Here is a 17,399-nt window from a genome sequence, read left to right as displayed (position 1 = left end):
GACAGGTTTTCTCTGTGTAGCCCTGGCTGTCCTGGATTTGCTTTGTAGACCAGGCTGGCCTCACAGAGGTCCGCCTGCCTCTGCCTCCCCTTGTCCTGGGATTACAGGTGTGCACCACTGTGCCCATCGACAGTTACTGTTTTTGGTTTTTTCCCCTACATTTTATTTGAATTAGGATCTAGACAAATTGGGGCTGGAGAGGTCACTCAGGTTAAGTGTACTGGCTGCTCTTCCAGAGATCCTGAATTCAATTCCCTGCAAACAACTGGTGGCTTATAACCACCTATAATGAGATCTGGTGCTACCTTCTGGAGTGTAGCCATGCATGCAGGTAGGACACTATATACATAGTAAATATCAATCTTTATAGTGGAAAAAAAGATCTAGACAAGTTCTATCTTGGTTTTGTGCCTGGTCTTGGCTTTTTTTGAGGCAGGGTCTCATATATAGCCCAGTGTGTCTGAGCTCACTGTTTGTCTAAGGATACACTTTGTTTTGTTTTTGTTTCTCGAGACAGAGTTTCTCTGTGTGGCCTTGGCTGTCCTGGACTTGCTCTGTAGACCAGGCTGGCCTTGAACTCACAGAGATCCACCTGTCTCTGCCTCCCAAGTGCTGCCTGGCTGAGGGTGCACTTTAAATGCGTGGTTCTCTTTCCTCTACCTCCTAGATGCCTAGATTATTGGTATATACCACCACATCCAGCCTGTATTTTGCATTTTTTAAGAACTTAAGTTCACTTGTTTAAGCTATAAGTATATTTTTCTTGTACTTTAATTTTTGAAGAAACTCAGTTCTGTAGAATTGTTACTGATTTACAGTTTTGTGTGTGTGTGTGTGTGTGTGTGTGTGTGTGTGTGTAGAAGCCAGAGATCAGCATCAGATGATTTCTCCTGTCACACTCCACCCTCCCTTTGAAGCAGGGTCCCACTGAACCCTGAACTTACCTATTCAGCTAGACTGGCTAGCCAAGGAACTCTGGGAATCTGCCTGGCTCCATCTTCTGGTGCTGGGTTACTACAGATGTGTGTCTCTGCGGGGTGTGTGTGTGTGTGTGTGTGTGTGTGTATGCTTTTTTAAAATTTGAGTATGTATAGTGGATATAAACATGTTTTTGTTTTGATCCCAAGTGTGGGATGTGAAACAGACTTGTGTAAGATTGTGCAGTGTTTTTCCGCTGAAAGCAGACTTGTGAGAGAACAGGTAATGTTTGTCCACTGGAAGAGGAACCACCTCTTGCAGGGGCATGGTCTTTGCTAACTGATAAACATCCTATATGGGCTCTCAGAAGATACACACAGCGCACGCACGCACACACGCATGCACGCACGCACGCACGCCCAAAGCAAGTGGCGGGGCCTTTTGGTCTTGGCTGTTCATCACTTCGAGACACTCCTAAAGAGTACTACTCTAGCAAATGCTTTGGGGTTCCAGGTTCTGGCTGCTGCTTCAGGTTCCAGCAGCTGTGGTTGCACTCACCTTTGCTGAATTGCTCGTTTGCTGATTAATGTGTCTCCTGGAATCCTGCCGACTGTGCCAGTGGAATCGTTCCAAGGAATTGAGTCTTAAAAGGTCTACTTAAAAGTCTTAAAAGACAGGCTGGAGAGATGGCTCAGAGGTTAAGAACCACTGACTGCTCTTCCAGAGGTTCTGAGTTCAAGTCCCAGCAACCACATGGTGGCTCATAACCATCTATGTTATCTGATGCCCTCTTCTGTCCTGAAGGTGCACATGCAGGCAGACACTGTATACATAATAATAAATCTTTTAAAAATTAATCTTAAAAGGCAGAGGCAGGTGGATCTGTGTTCCATGGCAGTCTGGTCTACAGAGTGAGTTCCAGGACAGCCAGGGCTACACAGAGAAACCTGGCCTGGGGTGGGGGTAGGGGGATTGTATCTTTGGTGGTGGTGCATGCCTTTGACCCCAGCACGTAGGAGGAGAGATGGGCTATAAGTTGAGAGGAAGTTCCAGGTCAGTGAAGACTATAAAAAGGGAAACCGAAAAAACATAGCTCTAAATACCATAGTCAGGTATTTTTTTCTGCCCTCTTGTTATTTTCGAGACAGGTTTCTCTGTGTAGCCTTGGCTGTCCTGGAGTGGCTTTGTAGATCAGGCTGGCCTTGAACTCACAGAGATCCACCTGCCTCTGCCTCTCAAGTGCTGGGAATAAAGATGTGTGCCACCATGCCCGGCCCTTTTTTCTGCCCTTTTAGTACTTCATATGGGGATTAAATCTCAACACAAACTTATGTGGCATTTTATTTATTTATTTTTATTTTTTATTTTTGGTTTTTCAAGACAGGGTTTCTCTGTGTAGCTTTGACCATCCTGAACTCACTTTGTAGACCAGGCTGGCCTCGAACTCACAGCGATACGCCTGCCTCTGCCTCCCGAGTGCTGGGATTAAAGGCGTGCGCCACCATGCCTGGCTTATGTGGCATTTTAAATAGTTCCGTTTATTGTCTTGTTTGGTCTGGAGTACTAATCTTGAGACAAGGTCTCATTCTGTGGTCTTGACAGGCTTAGAACCCACTGTGTAGACCAGGCTGGCCTCAAATTTGTTGTGATACTCTTGCCTTGCACATGCCTTTAATACCAGCACTTGGGAGGCAGAGGCAGGTGGATCTCTGGATCTCTGAATTCGAGGCCAGCCTGATCTACAAAGTGAGTCCAGGACACCCAGGGCTGTTTATACAGAGAAACCTTGTCTCAAAAGAACACAACAAGATTAACATATTTACAAAATTAACCAATACAAAACAAACCAAAGAAAACATATAAATACACACAAGGAATAAGTCTGAGATATAGAGATAGGAGGAGGGAGGGATTTTGCAGTTACAAAGAGGAAATGACTGACTCAGGCCAACATCTTTAACTGATGTCAAAACCATCAGGTGAAAGGTTGAAGGAGAGGGTTTTTACCCCTCCGGCTACTTGCTCCACAGAATAGTAACTTTTTAAGGCCAGACATGGGCTCACACTGGTAATCTGGTAATCACAGCACTTTGGTTTTTTGTTTGTTTTTGAAACAAGGTTCCTCTGTATAGCCTTGGCTGTCCTGGACTCGCTTTGTAGACCAGGCTGGCCTTGAACTCACAGCGATGTGATCCACCTGCCTCTGCCTCCCTAGTGCTGGAATTAAAGGCATGTGCCACCATGCCCGGCAGTCCTAGCACTTTGGAGAATAAGTGAATCAGGGTTGCTGCAAGCTTGAGGCCAAGTGAGTTCCAAGCCAGCTGAGCTAGAAGGTGAGAGCCTGCCCACTCCCCACCTCTGTAGGTCCTCTCTCCCTGTCTTTCACACATCACACACATACTTTCAGTGAGTGATCTGCCCGATACCACTTTAACCTCACTTTTTAATTTAGTCTTAACACTGAGCCAGGGTTTGATTCCGTGCTTCCTAAGGGGGAAAAAAAATCGGGCTGTGTTCCATTTTACAGCAGTTAAGTATTCTGTGGAGGCTGGAGATGCTTAACGGTTAAGAGCACTGACGGCTCTTCCAGGGACCAGTGTTCAAATCTCAGCACCCACATGGCAGCTCACACCTGTTTGTAACTCCATGATCTGACCTCAGAGAGACACACATGCAGGCAAAGCACCAATGCACATAAAAATGTTTAAGAAAAAGTGTTCAGGCAGCACTAAGGAAGCAGAGGGAGGCGGATCTCTGTGAGCTCAAGGCCAGCCTGGTCTACAAAGGAGTCCAGGATAGTCAAGGCGGCAGAGAAACCCTGTCTTGAAAGGAAAAAAGTGTTCTGTGGGTGGAACCTGGCAGTTGGCAGTCCTCAGGGTAGGGGTTTGAGTTTATAATTCCTCCAGCCACCTAAAGTCGCTTTAAGAATAAAGAGAGGGGCTGGAGATATGGCTTAGAGGTTAAGAGCATCTGGGGAGGCAGAGGCAGGCAGATCGCTGTGAGTTCGAGGCCAGCCTGGTCTACAAAGTGAGTCCAGGATGGCCAAGGCTACAGAGAAACCCTGTCTTGGAAAAAAAAAAAAAAAAAAGCACCATCTGTTCTTCCAGGGGTCCTGAGTTTAATACTCAGGACCATCTGTAATGAGTTCCAATGCCCTCTTGTGGCGGGGGCAAGGGTACATGTGGGCAGAATACTGCATACATTATTTATTTTTTATTTTTGGTTTTTCAAGACAGGGTTTCTCTGTTTAACAGCTTTGACCATCCTGAAACTCTCTGTAGACCAGGCTGTCCTGCCTCTGCCTCCCAAGTGCTGGAATTAAAGTGCAGCCACCACCTGGCCTGTAACTAAATAAAAAAAAAAAAATCTTTTTTCATTCCAGCACTCAGAAGGCTGAGTTCGAGGCCAACCTAGACCAGAGTTCAGGACAGCCAAGGCTACACAGAGAAACCCTGTCTCATCTCAAAAAAATAAAAGGATATAATTTATGTGTAATTGAAATTAGAATATGCTAAACATCCCTTTCAACAACTCCAGGATCACATTACTAGAATGGGTCCCTTGGAGCTGGGGTTATGAGCCACTGGATTGGGTTGTTGGTCACTTGGATCCTCTGCAAGAGCATTAAACATTTCCTGAGCTCTCTCTCCAGCCCTAATACTTAAAAATCTCTATCTATATAGCAAACATTGACAAAATAGCTCAGGGTTAGGGGCATTTATTCTTGCCAAGACCTGAATCCAGTTCCCAGCAAAGTGAGTTCAGGATGGCCAAGGCTAGACAGAGAAACCCTGTCTTGAAAAACCAAAACAAAAACTTAAGAGGGGGCGTGCACCCATACTGGTAATCTTTTGGGTTGGAGGCCAGCATGATCTGGAGGACAACCAGGGCTACATAGAAACCTTGTCTCAAAAACCAAATCCCTCTCCAGCACCAATGAAGTTTAATTTCATTGGCCAGATGCCTTTTTGGCCTTTCATCTTCATGTAGGTTTCAAGGAATAAACTCAAGATTTGTCAGGCCTACACTTACCTACTTAAAAACTTGATCTTTCTGCCACCTCCAGAGAATCAAATCTGAGGCTCAAAAGATGGCTTAGCTGGTAGAGACATTTATCCTGATTTACACACACACACAGTCCCTATACAAACAAATTTACAGAAATTCCTGTTTAATCTAACCAATCTCTGCAAAGTCCTGGCTCCTTAACCCCACCCCCAGATACTCAGGGTCAGTTAGGACCTCTCGGGATAGGGAAGACAAAAACCTCAGAGTGCTGCTATCTTCAAAGACAAGTAACCAAGTTGCTTGGAGACCTACACCAACACAACACAAATGAGGACAAGCAGTTCCTATTTACTTTTTATTCATAATCTCATAAACTTAACTCTGCAATCCAGCTAAACTTGGAGGGGAATGAGGACAATATGGAACCCAAAGAACTTCAGCGAGAGCAGAGATTATAGGGCACTGGGAGCAGATGGGGCAGGGGCGCTCTCCTGAGCTACAGAAGGAATGGTTTGGTGGGTAAGATGCCCGCAAGTCAAAAGAATTAGATTTGTCCACAGTCGGAAATGGTGATCATCTTGCTGGTCTTGCCATTCCTGGACCCAAAGCGCTCCATGGCTTCCACGATGTTCATGCCTTCCTTCACCTTCCCAAAGACCACGTGCTTACCATCCAGCCTGTAGAAGAATGATTACCACTATCAGCAACTACACCACACACTAAGATTAAAAACAAAACAATAACAACAAAAAACCCACTACCAAGCCGGGCGTGGTGGCGCACGCCTTTAATCCCAGCACTCGGGAGGCAGAGGCAGGCGGATCGCTGTTGAGTTAGAGGCCAGCCTGGTCTACAAAGTGAGTCCAGGATGGCCAAGGCTACACAGAGAAACCCTGCCTCGAAAAAACCAAAAAAAAAAAAAAACCCACTACCAAACAACCCAACACAAATACAATCAGAACTGGGCGTGGTGGCACATGCCTTTAATCCCAGCACTCGGGAGGCAGAGGCAGGCGGATCGCTGTGAGTTCGAGGCCAGCAGGGTCTACAAAGTGAGTCCAGGATAGCCAAGGCTACAGAGAGAAACCCTGTCTGCGGAAAAAAACAAAACAAAAAACAAAACAACAACAACAAAAAATTACAATCAACACTCTTAAATTCCACTAAGAGATAGAATGGAAGAAACACTGAAGCAAGAAACATGTGCGCCCCAGCAGGGCTCCGTACTCTTCCACTGTGCTGCTTACCACTCAGTCTTGGCAGTGCAGATAAAAAACTGGGAACCGTTTGTGTTTGGTCCAGCATTTGCCATGGATAAGATGCCAGGACCTGTGTGCTTCAGGATGAAGTTCTCATCCTCAAATTTCTCCCCATAGATGGACCGGCCGCCAGTGCCATTATGGCGTGTGAAATCACCACCCTGTGAACATAAGATAGAAATCTGTCACTCAACATTGTAACTGCAAAGTCTGCAAAGTACAGCTTTTATGCATTTCTAATTTTTTTGCCGTGTGCATAATAAATCACAGGATCTTAACTGTTTCCTGGAAGGGCCACCTACTTTTTATTTCAGGCAAGTCTCATTGGTCTGGGGCTCAAAGCCTATCTAGACTGGCTGACAGCATTAGAGCATGGGCTACCACACGCAGCTTTTTACAAGAGCTCTGCGACTCAGGTCCTCAGAGTTTTGAGATTCTTGTGTGGTAGGCACTTCACAGGGCTTATCCCAGTCCAAGGCACACAGTTTAGAAGGATGGTGTGTAACACATCTGGAATCCCAGCACACACGAGAAAGAGGCAAGAGGACACAGAACTTAAGGCCAGCCTAGATGACATAAGACTATTTCAAAACCAACAAGAAACCTATGCTGGGGCCAGTGAAACAGTTAAGCCATCAAGCTTGGAACAACTGACCTCCACATGTGCTTTTAAGTGTACACACTTACATTCCATTTCATACCTGGCACATGAATCCTGGGATAATTCTGTGAAAGCAGGAACCCTTATATCCAAATCCTTTTTCTCCAGTGCTCAGAGCACGGAAGTTTTCTGTTAAAAACAAAAACGCATGTACATACACACACTTTCCTAAAATAGCTATATCCACAAAAGTTGTTAAATTCTGAAAATGAAACTAACCTGCTGTCTTTGGAACTCTGTCTGCAAAGAGCTGTAAAGGAAAAACAATAGCTAATTAATAATACATAGGAGAATATTCTCACATAAGCTTAACACCCTTGACTTTAAGGATTTCTAAGTCAAAAATTCATTCTCACTAGGAGAGAACACTATTTCGGCAATATTCAATTCCTAGTGGAAAAAAACAAACTCACCCCTAATAACTGTCAAGTCCTGTAAGGTTGGGTTGAGAAACATGAGAACCAAAAATATTCAGAAACTCTGGGACTGGTCATGACTTAAATAGTGACAGACTCCTTAACCATGACTCAGAGCTTTTAACATATCACACCTACTTTTGAACAGACTTCGGGCTCCTCACCGCCCCTAACTTCACGTTGGAACGGAAAATCGAGAATTCTGAAAGCACTGTCACACAATGCATGACCAGATAAATAAGCTGTGTGGCCTTTTCTTGGGACCTGGGTTTCTGACATACTATTAAGAGGCTTTGAACCTTTCCCCAGTGTCTACAAGCCCTTTCATAGTTAGCTGAAAGCCACAAGTTCGTATCAGAAAACGTTTAAACTCCTTTTCTCAGAGCTTTGCATGTCCACATCTTTTATTACAAGTAAGGCTTCAAAAGCCCTTCTTGGCAGTCCCATCTCTATTTTCACCTACGGACCCACAGGTCTTGTCTCAATCCCATTAAGCTCTGGCTAACCTGATACTAACCTCCTACCCAGCGCTCAGCATAGGCCAAGTTTCCACAGGAGCTCTTGTCAATTATCAGCTCACTACAGAAAACGCTGGCTGAAGTCTAATTAGAACCTAATGTCTCTCTAGGTGCCTACCTACTATGTACGGAGCAAAGTGTGAAGAAATCTAGCATCAAAACCCAACAAATGATACCTTTGGAGGATCATTTAACAGAATAGGTACGAAGTAATATATTTCATTACAGCCTAAGGCACCGTACCGAAGTTAACGAGAGTATTTTTGTAAAAGCACGCCAATTGCTTAGGACACTAATTACTAACTCATCTTTAAGCAACCACTTAACACCTCCAAAACGAGCTAACCGCTGGCGATCCACCTTGGTCAACGCAAACCTGCAGCGTTGCCAGTTATAACACGCCAGTTGCAGAGGGTAATCGGGAGGGGCTCCAGAGCGCCTCCCCCGCTGCGCCATCACTGCGACGGGAGGCGGTCCTTGGGCACTAGCAAAGGCCAGGCCTTTCCCGTTTCCGCTCGGGGGTGGGGGACGCGGAGGGATGTTTTAGGTCTCTCTAAACTATTGGAGCTTCAGACCAAATGGAGAAGCGCCTAAGTCACAGTCGAGCACACCCTGCATTGTTAGTAGGACCCCTTAGATTTACCGGCTCACTGAGCCTTCGTCCTTGAGACCTTAGCCATGGTCTCTGCCCAGACCCGACTAAAAGGCAGTGGCTCCGGGAAGGTGGTTGGAAAGAGGCCGGCGCCGCAGCCGAGCAGGGCGCGGCCCAACGGCTCCGCCAAGGGAGAGGCGCACCGAGCACGTGCGCCGGGCCTCGCAGGGCCCCACAGGGCGCAGCCACGTGCGCCTGCGGGCAGGCCCAGGCGGGCGGGGGAGGGGACAGCCCCCTCCCCCCAACGGCCGCGCCCCGCCCGGCTTTGTCCGCCGCCCGCCCAGCCTCCTCGCGCCTCGCCGGCCTCCCAAAATGGCCCCTCGTCAGGAAATGGCGCCGCCGCCGCCCGCGCTCGTTCCTCAGGAGGGTCGGCTCGCGACCGGAGGGAGCCTTCCCCTCCACGCCCCCAGGAACCCACCCTGGAGCGCCACAGCCCACCCGACCTCGAAGGAGACGCGGCCCAAGGGCTCGCCATCGACCGCGATGTCGAAGAACACGACGGGGTTGACCATGGCTGCAACAAGCGACGAGAAGGGACGGCGGCGTCTGCAAAGCGGCACGAGCCTGGCCGCCGCTTCTTTTATACCCCGGTCCGGTCCCGCCCTCTGCCCGGTCGCGCGCCCGGACCTTGATCAATCACAACTGCTTCCCAGACGGAGTGACGGTGCGGCGGGCCTATCGGCGCACGCCGGCACAGGTGGGGGCGGGGAGCGAGGCGCGCATGCGCCGTGGCGCGCGAAGGCAGGTTCCCGCCCGCGGGCTCCTATGGGGAGGTAGTGGCGTGGTCGGTGGGGGAAGACTCCGAGGGCAGTTAGCGAGGGCCGCCGCACAGACTGGCTGTCCTTAGGAGCAAGTCGGGGCCTCCCGCCTTACCCAGTGATAATGCGTTATCTTCCCATTGCACAGAGGGTGTAACTGAGGCAAACGCGGACTTCAAGGTCGAGCGGCCCTTGAAGGTCGGGCGGGGTCCTGCGGCGCGCTGCGGAAATGCGAACAGGCTTCCCTGGGCGGAGATCCAGGATCCGCATCAGCATCCTGCAATGGCAACGGTTTCCTGATAGGTTCCTTTGAGCGCCTCCGTTTTCTTAAACTCTCGGGAATGGGCAGAAGCAGCCCCCTCACTTTAAAGGTTATGAAATACTTTTTAAATGTCCCACTTTCCAAAAATAGCTGCATTTTCTCCAGGAGGAAGCTATTTAAACAGAATTCTGGCCGGAGTCTACCTGTGATTTTTCTTTTCTTTTTTTCCCCCCATCACAACAACGTTTTCTCGTTTCGTCCTGAGGCCTAAGGCAAACGCTTAGTACAAGCGCTTCCCAGCATGGTGGCACACGCCTGTAATCCTATCTCTAGATAGCCGGAGACAGGAATATAGTGAGTTCCAGACAGCCTGAGCTGTCTGTGAGACCCTGCCTCAAAAACAAAAGGACAATGACAAAGCACGCCTATGGGAAAGTCACTGCTGTGGAGGATCCTTAGTAGCTCACCAGCCTGTCTCTGGGAGTTAGCCTCAAGCTGTAAGGCCTTAGACACAGAACCTCAGGAATGTGGGTCTGGCCACGCCTTATTTGGATGAATCATACCAAAAGCACATTTGGTTGAACTGCAACAAAGGGTCTTGCTCTGCCTAACTGGGCATTTCTGTACCAGGGTAGCTTTTATTCATACAGCATTCTATAAAGGTGCTTTTTCTTAAGAACGTCTCCGACGGTAAAGTGCATCCAGTGCAAGGACCTGCATTCAGGTCCCCAGCACATCCATAAAAGCCAGATCTGTAAGCCCACGTGGTGGGAACGGAGGCTGGCTGGCCAACCAGTCTAGGCAAAGCTGAACTCCAAGTACAGTGAGACCCTCTCAAAAATAAGGTGGAGACGGGCGGGAAGCTGGTGCCGTGGTTAAGAGCACCTGCCATCTCATTGCCTTCATTTTAACTGGTTGGTTTTGAGTTCTGGGAGTTCTTTACGTATTCTGGGCTTAATTTCTTGACTCCTAATTTACTGGTATGTTCCCCCATCCCTCCACCAACGTTGACCTACCAAGATGGTTCAGCAGGTAAATGTGCTTGTCATACCAGTTCCTGGACCCACGTGAAAAGCCCGGTCAAGTGGCCGACATCTGTGACGCCAGCACTCTAAAGGTGAGGTGGCAAGCTGAAGTCACTAGAGAGACCTTGCTTCAGCAAGGTAGATGCCACAGAGATGCTCAGAGGGACTTGAGGTCGACCTCGGGACCCGTGTGGATTAAGGAGAGGACAGGCTCCCACAAGTTGTCCTCTTAACTCCACATGCACACACACACACACACACACACACACTTACCTGCACGTACACACACACACACACTTACCTGCACGTACACACACACACACACTTACCTGCATGTACACACACACACACACACACACGATGCTGAAAGAGTGAGAAAGATCCAACTTGCAAAAAGTTTTTCTTTAAGCTCCACATGTGCCCACACGCACACAAACAAGTAGATCCATGTAACATGTAAGTAAATGTGAACACACAAATAAAGGTGCCCCACACACAAGTGAATAAATCTGAGTGGCTAGGATTACAGATAGGTACCACCATACCTGGTTTATGCAGTGCTGAGGCTAGAACCCAGGGCTCAGTGCATGTTAGATAAGCAATCTACCACCTGAGCTACGTCCCCAGGCCTCAAAAAGGGCACCTGTAGCAAGACCTTGGATCACAGGATGGTTCTGTTTATTACTGGAGACACCATAACAGGCTCCCAACAATTCATAAGGGTTCTGATTTCTCCATATCTTTTTGTTGTTTTGTGGGTTTTTTGTTTGTTTTTTTGAGACAGGGTTTCTCTGTGTAGCCTTGGCTGTCCTGGACTCGCTTTGTAGACCAGGCTGGCCTCGAACTCACAGTGATCTGCCTGCCTTTGCCTCCCAAGTGCTGGGAATAAAGGTGTGCGCCACCACACCCCACCGGTTTCTCCAAATCGTGAGCCATACTCCTCTTTCTCTCTTGAGAACCCATGGAAGCTGGGGTATAGCTCAGCACCTGCTTAGCACTGAAAGGGAAGGGTTTAAGCCACACTCAGCCTGGCAGACGCACCAGTTCCATGTAGTGCTGCTTGGAACTGGCCAACAGGGCCAACCCTGCATTGACTCCCATAAGCATTGCCCAAGGGCACTGGGGCTCATGTGTTAAGCGAGCAAGGGGACCTGGGAGAACTGCTCTGGGATTTCCCCAAGAGCTACATTGACTGCTCCAGACCAGCCGTCACCATGGGGATGAGAGAAGTGCAAGCCAGGGAGATGTCATCTTTAAATAACTGAAAGCTAGACTTCACAGCCTCAAGCAGATGTCCCTCCACACAAACTGGATGGACTTGACCCCAGCACGAACAGACCGCCAGATGAAAACGGCACACAGTTTTCCTGACAGAGCTCCTCTTTAGTCTCTATCTCTGCTTTTGGGGGTTGAGAGGGCAGGATCTTGATATATAGTGGCTGGGCTAGATCTCACTATGTAGCCCAGTCTGGCCTTCAAATCCTAGCCATCCTCCTCCTGAGCCTCCTGGAAGCCGGGGCTACAGGTGAGTGCCACAACCTCTTCCCAGCGGATTTTGGCCTGTTTCAAGTCAACATCAGCTAACCAGCCCAGCATCCCAGCTTGCTTCTAGGAGTTCCTGCAACAAATAAGTTCCAGGTGGAGCTGGTCTCACTCCCAGCCTCAGGCTTGCGATTGAATAGCTCTGGCCTGTAAAATCATGGTATTTTCTTCAAGAAAGCAGGGCCTTCTCTGGGACTTTTGCTTTAATACTGGGAAAAAGATGCTCTTTCTTCCGGGGTGACTGGGACATGGGGTCTCTTTCCAATGCATTCCCAAAGCTTGATCTCTGGCTAGGTTGGAGTGGCTCCTGCCCTGGGCAGCACCGCTTCGGAAGTCTTAGCTCAGTCTTCTGCCTCCAGCAGCTTTTTAAAAATTCTTTTTCTTTTTCTTCAGCTTCTTATTCCACCAGGCCAAACTACAGAGGTCCCCCTGTTCAGACATCTTGAAAAAGTTCAGGACAGTGACAGCAAAGCATTCATCTCCGCGTGGCCCTTCTAAGGGCGTGGCCTCTGGCGGAGCTCGCTTACCTGTGTTGCTTGCAATGCCGCCTAGGCCCCAAGGGGGCAGCACCCAAGCATAGCACTCTCCACTGTTCCTCGGGACCTTGTCCTCCATGACCCAGCCTCCAAGAACAGCCCCACCCCCACCCCCGTGTAAGAGGCCGGCACTCCAGATTCTGCCCATTTCTCCAGGTTACTCAGCGGACTCCAGAATAAATATTGGGGTAGACCTGGAACCTCACTTCTTCCAGAGAGCACAACTGTGCTATGTTACGTGTGTACAGGGATGTCAGGAGGCAAATTTCATACCAACTATTCTGGGGTGGCTAGAATTAAAAGACATATCTTTTTTTTTTTTTTCCCCCTGAGACAGGCTTTCTCTGTGTAGCCCCAGCTGTCCTGGAACTCACTCTGTAGACCAGACCAGCCTGCCTCTGTCTTCCAAATGCTGGGATTAAAAGCGTGCATCACAACAACCGGCCATGTGCCCTTTTTCAAAGGGAGGTTCCTGTACCTGCCACAGTTTGGAATTGCAACCAGTAGATCCAACTCCAGCTAAATGGAGCAATGGGATTACTGGAAAGCTTGCTAACAGCTCATGATGCATTGAAAGAACAAGAGACCCAAGCTTAGGAAACAGGAATCAGAGGCCTCACACCCAGAACAAGCAGAATTCGCCATCATGATACACCGACTGAGGATGCAGCCTCCAGCATCCATGGACACACCTACAGTGTCCACGCCTGGCCCATGTGCTTGCTACTGGACATGAGCACATGGACTCCAAGCCCCGGCCCTCGCTCACCGGGTTTTCTAGTTTCCTTTCTGTTGCTGTGATAAAACACTGTGAGCAAAAACAGCTGAGGCGAAGAAAGAACCTATTTAATCTTACACTACCAGATGCATCATTGAGGGAAGTCAGGGCAGGCACTTGAGCAGGAATCCTGGAGTGGTACTGCTCACTGGCTCATGGTCATGGTCAAATAGCCTTCGTATACAGCCCAGGGCCACTTGCCCAGGGATAGCACAACCCACACTTGGTGTGCATGGAACTGTCTTAATGCTGACATGAGAGGGCCCAGCCAAGTGTGAGTTGTGCCATCCCTGGGCACATAGTCTCACTAGCAAAAAAAAAAAAAAAAAAGGATTTCTCAAGCAAAAATCTTTTCCCCAGCAGGGCGTGGTGACACACTCGTGTAATCCCAGCACTCGGGAGGTAGAGGCAGGTGGATCACTATGAGTTCAAGACCAGCCTGGTCTACAAAGCTAGTCCAGGACAGCCAGAGCTACACAGAAAACCCTGTCTCGAAAAACAAAAACACCCTTTCCCCCTCTGTGTTACCAGGTATGGAAGCCAGAGCTTTGCATTAAGCAAGTGGTCTGACACTCAGCTGCACCCTGGGCTCCTAAAAGTGTTTAATCACAATAGACCTGCCTCCTGACCAACAGGAGGGGTGGCGATGAGAAAGAGACCACTCTCAGTGGGACACTCAGGGGATGGTCTACACAGAAAGATGCTCGAACAGTGGAAAAGATAGAACAAATAATTTTTATTTCATTTTTGTTTCTTCTAGACAGGGTCTCTCTGTGTAGCTTTGGCTGTCTTGGACTCACTCAGTGGACCAGGCTGGCCTCAAACTCACAGCGATCCACCTGCCTCAGTCTCCCTGAGTGCTGGGATTACAGGAGTGTGCCACTGCACCCAGCCAATGAATCTACAAATATTAAATAAATAATAAAATAAAAAAGCTATGGACCACCATAGCCTGGTCACTTCTGTGTGTTCTTTATGACAGTTAAATCAAAACAAAAATAAACCATGGGGCAAGTGACCAATAACTTCTGAGACAAAAGATAAAATAGGGAAAAACAGAAAATTATTCTAACAAGTTCCTGATAGTGGAGATAGCTTTTATTCTTTGAACCAAGGAGGCCTAGGGTGGGTATGGGGGAGAGGGGGTGGTGGCAGGGGCAATAGTGGCAGGGAGAGAGGAGCCTGGCCTACAACGCACAGCATATTGAGGAGTTCCCTCTTTTGAGGCTCTGCAGTCTCTGTGGCCATTCTCTGATATAATTCCACATCTGGCACTGGGCTTTCTGTCAAGGGAAGGCTTCTGAGGACTCCACCATCTTCCTGGACGTCTGCTGAGGATTCATGTGTTGTAGACTTGGTCTTGGTCATCTGTGTTGTTTAATTTGTTCATGTAACTGTTCTTTTTTATTATCTTTTTATTTTCATGAGATTGGTGTGAGCATTTTTCTTTCTCCCTTCCTGCCTGCCTGCCTGCGGTGCTGGGTGCAGAGCCTGGAACATCTGAGCTACACAGCTAGCTCCTCAGTTTTTGGTTTTTTTGTTTGTTCAGACAGGGTTTCTCTGTGTAGTCCTGGCTGTCCTGACTCACTTTGCAGACCAGACTGGCCTTGAACTCATAGAGATCCACCTGCCTCTGCCTCCCCAGTGCTGGGACTAAAGGTGTGTCCACCACCAGGCGGCATCTCCTAATTTTCAATTGTTTTCCTAGTCAGTTTAGCTAAAGGCATTTGATGGACCCCCTAGGACAGGATTGAGAATGGTTGTGAGCGGCCATGTGTTAAGGGTGAAACCCAGGTCCTCTGAAGAGCAGCCAGTGCTCCCAACTGCTTGAGCCATCTCTCCAGCCCTAAGAATTTCATCTTTTTGTTTTGTTTTTCAAAACAGGGTTTCTCTGTGTATCTTTGGCTGCCCTGGACTCAACTTTGTAGACCAAGCTGGCCTGAACTCACAGCGATGTGCCTACCTCTGCCTCCCAAGTGCTGGGATTAAAGGCATGTGCCATCATGCCAGGCTTCCATCTTTTTTTTTTTTTTTTTTTAAGATTTACTTATTATGTAGCCAGTGCTCTGCCTGCATGTACACCTGCAGGCCAGAAGAGGGCATGAGATCTCATTATAGATGGTTGTAAACCACCATGTGGTTGCTGGGAATTGAACTCAGGACCTCTGGAGCAGCAGTCAGTGCCCTTAACCTCTGAGCCATCTCTGCAATACCCCAGCTTCCATCTTTTAAAATTAGGCTATTGCCTGGTTTTGGTGACAAAGCAAGTATGATAAAGTGTAAAGTCATGAAACCACCAGCTCTTCCTGGGTCTCCACAGCAAACGAGCCAATGCTCTCGCTTACTTAACAGAAATGCGTGTATAAATACATTATAAATGCATGTATAAATCCTGTGTGAATCATATTAGCTTTGAGGGTCATACAAACCGTGTACTGTAGAGCTTCTATGACCTTTCTCATTTTGTCCCGACACTCATTCCCGATGGCGCACAGGGGCTCTGGCATCCCTCAGTCATTTATCCATCCTCTGAGCTTGGACTTTCTGAATGTTTGTGTCAGGTCCAAAAGAAAGCTCAGGATAAATGGCTATGTGTTTAATAGTGTACCAAAGTCAACATTGCAAGTATCTGTACAGAGTGCACGCTGGCACGCTGGCTCTTCTACCGCTGCCCCTACCCTAAGCTTCTCCAGGCTTCTTCCTATCCAACCCTGCCATTTCAGTCATGCGCTCCCGAGCTCGTGGCTGTCCTCTCACGGTCAGGTTCAATCTGCCGGCCATGCTCAGTCTACTACTTTCTCTCCCTGGTCTGGACTCTCCATGTCTCTGGCTGCACCCTTCTTCATTTCTACAATAAAAACTTCTCAACCAGGGGCTGGAGAGATGGCTCATCGGTTAAGAGCACTGACTACTCTTCCAGAGGTCGTGAGTTCAATTCCCAGCAACCACATGGTGCTTCACAACCATCTATGATGTGATCTGATGCCCTCTTCTGGCCTGCAGGTGTACATGCAGGCAGAACATTGTATACGTGATAAATCAATCTTAAAAACAAAACCTCTCCACCATACCCTGGAGCGGCCATACCCTAATTTTACGTAGTTGGTGGCTGAAATGCCCACTTCATACAACTGTAGCCTTTGATTGATGCCACCCCCCACCCTGCCTCAGCCCCTCTCTCCCCATATAGACCAGGCTGCCTCAAAATTGCAGCAAGCCTGTCTACGGGTGCTGGAATTACAGGTGCGTACCATCATGTCTGCTGTGGTTCCCATTTTGAACCAGGAACGTCAGATTTGCAACAGGCTGAGTAAACATGAGCTCAATAGTCTGATCCAATCCAAGGAGGGCCAGCTCTTCCTCCCCTTCCGCAGTGGAGGCCCTAGCCTGCCGTGCAGTCCTCCCATTCCCTTGGCCCTGGCCCACCGTTTTCTCCGCTTCTGTCCCCTCCCCTACTCTTAGCAAGAGGACAGAAAAGCTGGAATAGGCTCCTGTGGGTTAAGAGGGCCACCGGTGTGTTCTCAAATGTCACAGATACTAGGAGCGACCAGGGCTCAGCAGGCAATTCCTTTCTCCTCCCATGCAACGCTCCCAGACGGCCTCCCGTGCTGCAGGGCAGGCTTTGGCAGCCAGCCGAGGATTCCCCTCACCCCTCCCTGGTCCTTACCTTTCCGGCTGCACAGGAAGGCTGTCTGGGCAGGGCCTCTGGGCCCAGGCCAAAAGGGGCAGTGAGCACAGGCTCACAGCCCAGTGCTGCTGAGGCCCCTGGCTGTGCTGCAGTCATTTGACAGACAGCTGGCTCTCTGCCCTAAGGCACACCCAGGGAAGGTGACTTGGTAGCAAATGTCTCCAGGGCAAGCCTGAGACACTTACAAAACAGCTCTGTCAATGGAGTCAATTTGGAAAATTCCAGGGTAAAGGAAATTTACCACAGCTCAGGGATAGCCTGAGAGTGGGTGAAAACATCTAGATTTTTTATTTGGGGTGCTAAGAACAGGAAGACCACAGTCCCTCAGCACAAAGGAAGGACTCAGCCAGGCCCACCAAGAAGGAGTCCTTTAATAGT

General features: G+C 48.7%; 1 protein-coding gene across 2 annotated transcripts; it reads right to left on the bottom strand.

Moving 5' to 3' along the window:
• Nucleotides 1-5,267: 5,267 nt before the first annotated feature.
• Nucleotides 5,268-9,036, bottom strand: Ppia (peptidylprolyl isomerase A). Of its 2 annotated transcripts, none has more exons than XM_051164930.1 (5): nucleotides 8,876-9,036; nucleotides 7,066-7,096; nucleotides 6,887-6,975; nucleotides 6,174-6,346; nucleotides 5,268-5,603 (listed from the first exon to the last, which is right to left on the bottom strand). In XM_051164930.1, exons 1-5 carry the CDS (start codon nucleotides 8,942-8,944, stop codon nucleotides 5,471-5,473), a joined length of 495 nt encoding a protein of 164 aa, XP_051020887.1. In that variant the 5' UTR covers nucleotides 8,945-9,036; the 3' UTR covers nucleotides 5,268-5,470. The 2 variants fall into 2 exon arrangements, with proteins under 2 accessions (XP_051020887.1, XP_051020888.1); XM_051164931.1 differs by having other exon boundaries at nucleotides 8,851-8,993.
• Between the last annotated feature and the right edge of the window lie 8,363 nt (nucleotides 9,037-17,399).

The sequence above is a fragment of the Acomys russatus genome, chromosome 22 (assembly GCF_903995435.1).
Source record: "Acomys russatus chromosome 22, mAcoRus1.1, whole genome shotgun sequence".
In the NCBI taxonomy this organism is placed as follows: domain Eukaryota; kingdom Metazoa; phylum Chordata; class Mammalia; order Rodentia; family Muridae; genus Acomys; species Acomys russatus.
The sequence above is the reverse complement of the archived record's forward strand: the minus strand, read 5'-3'. Positions and strand labels throughout refer to the sequence as shown.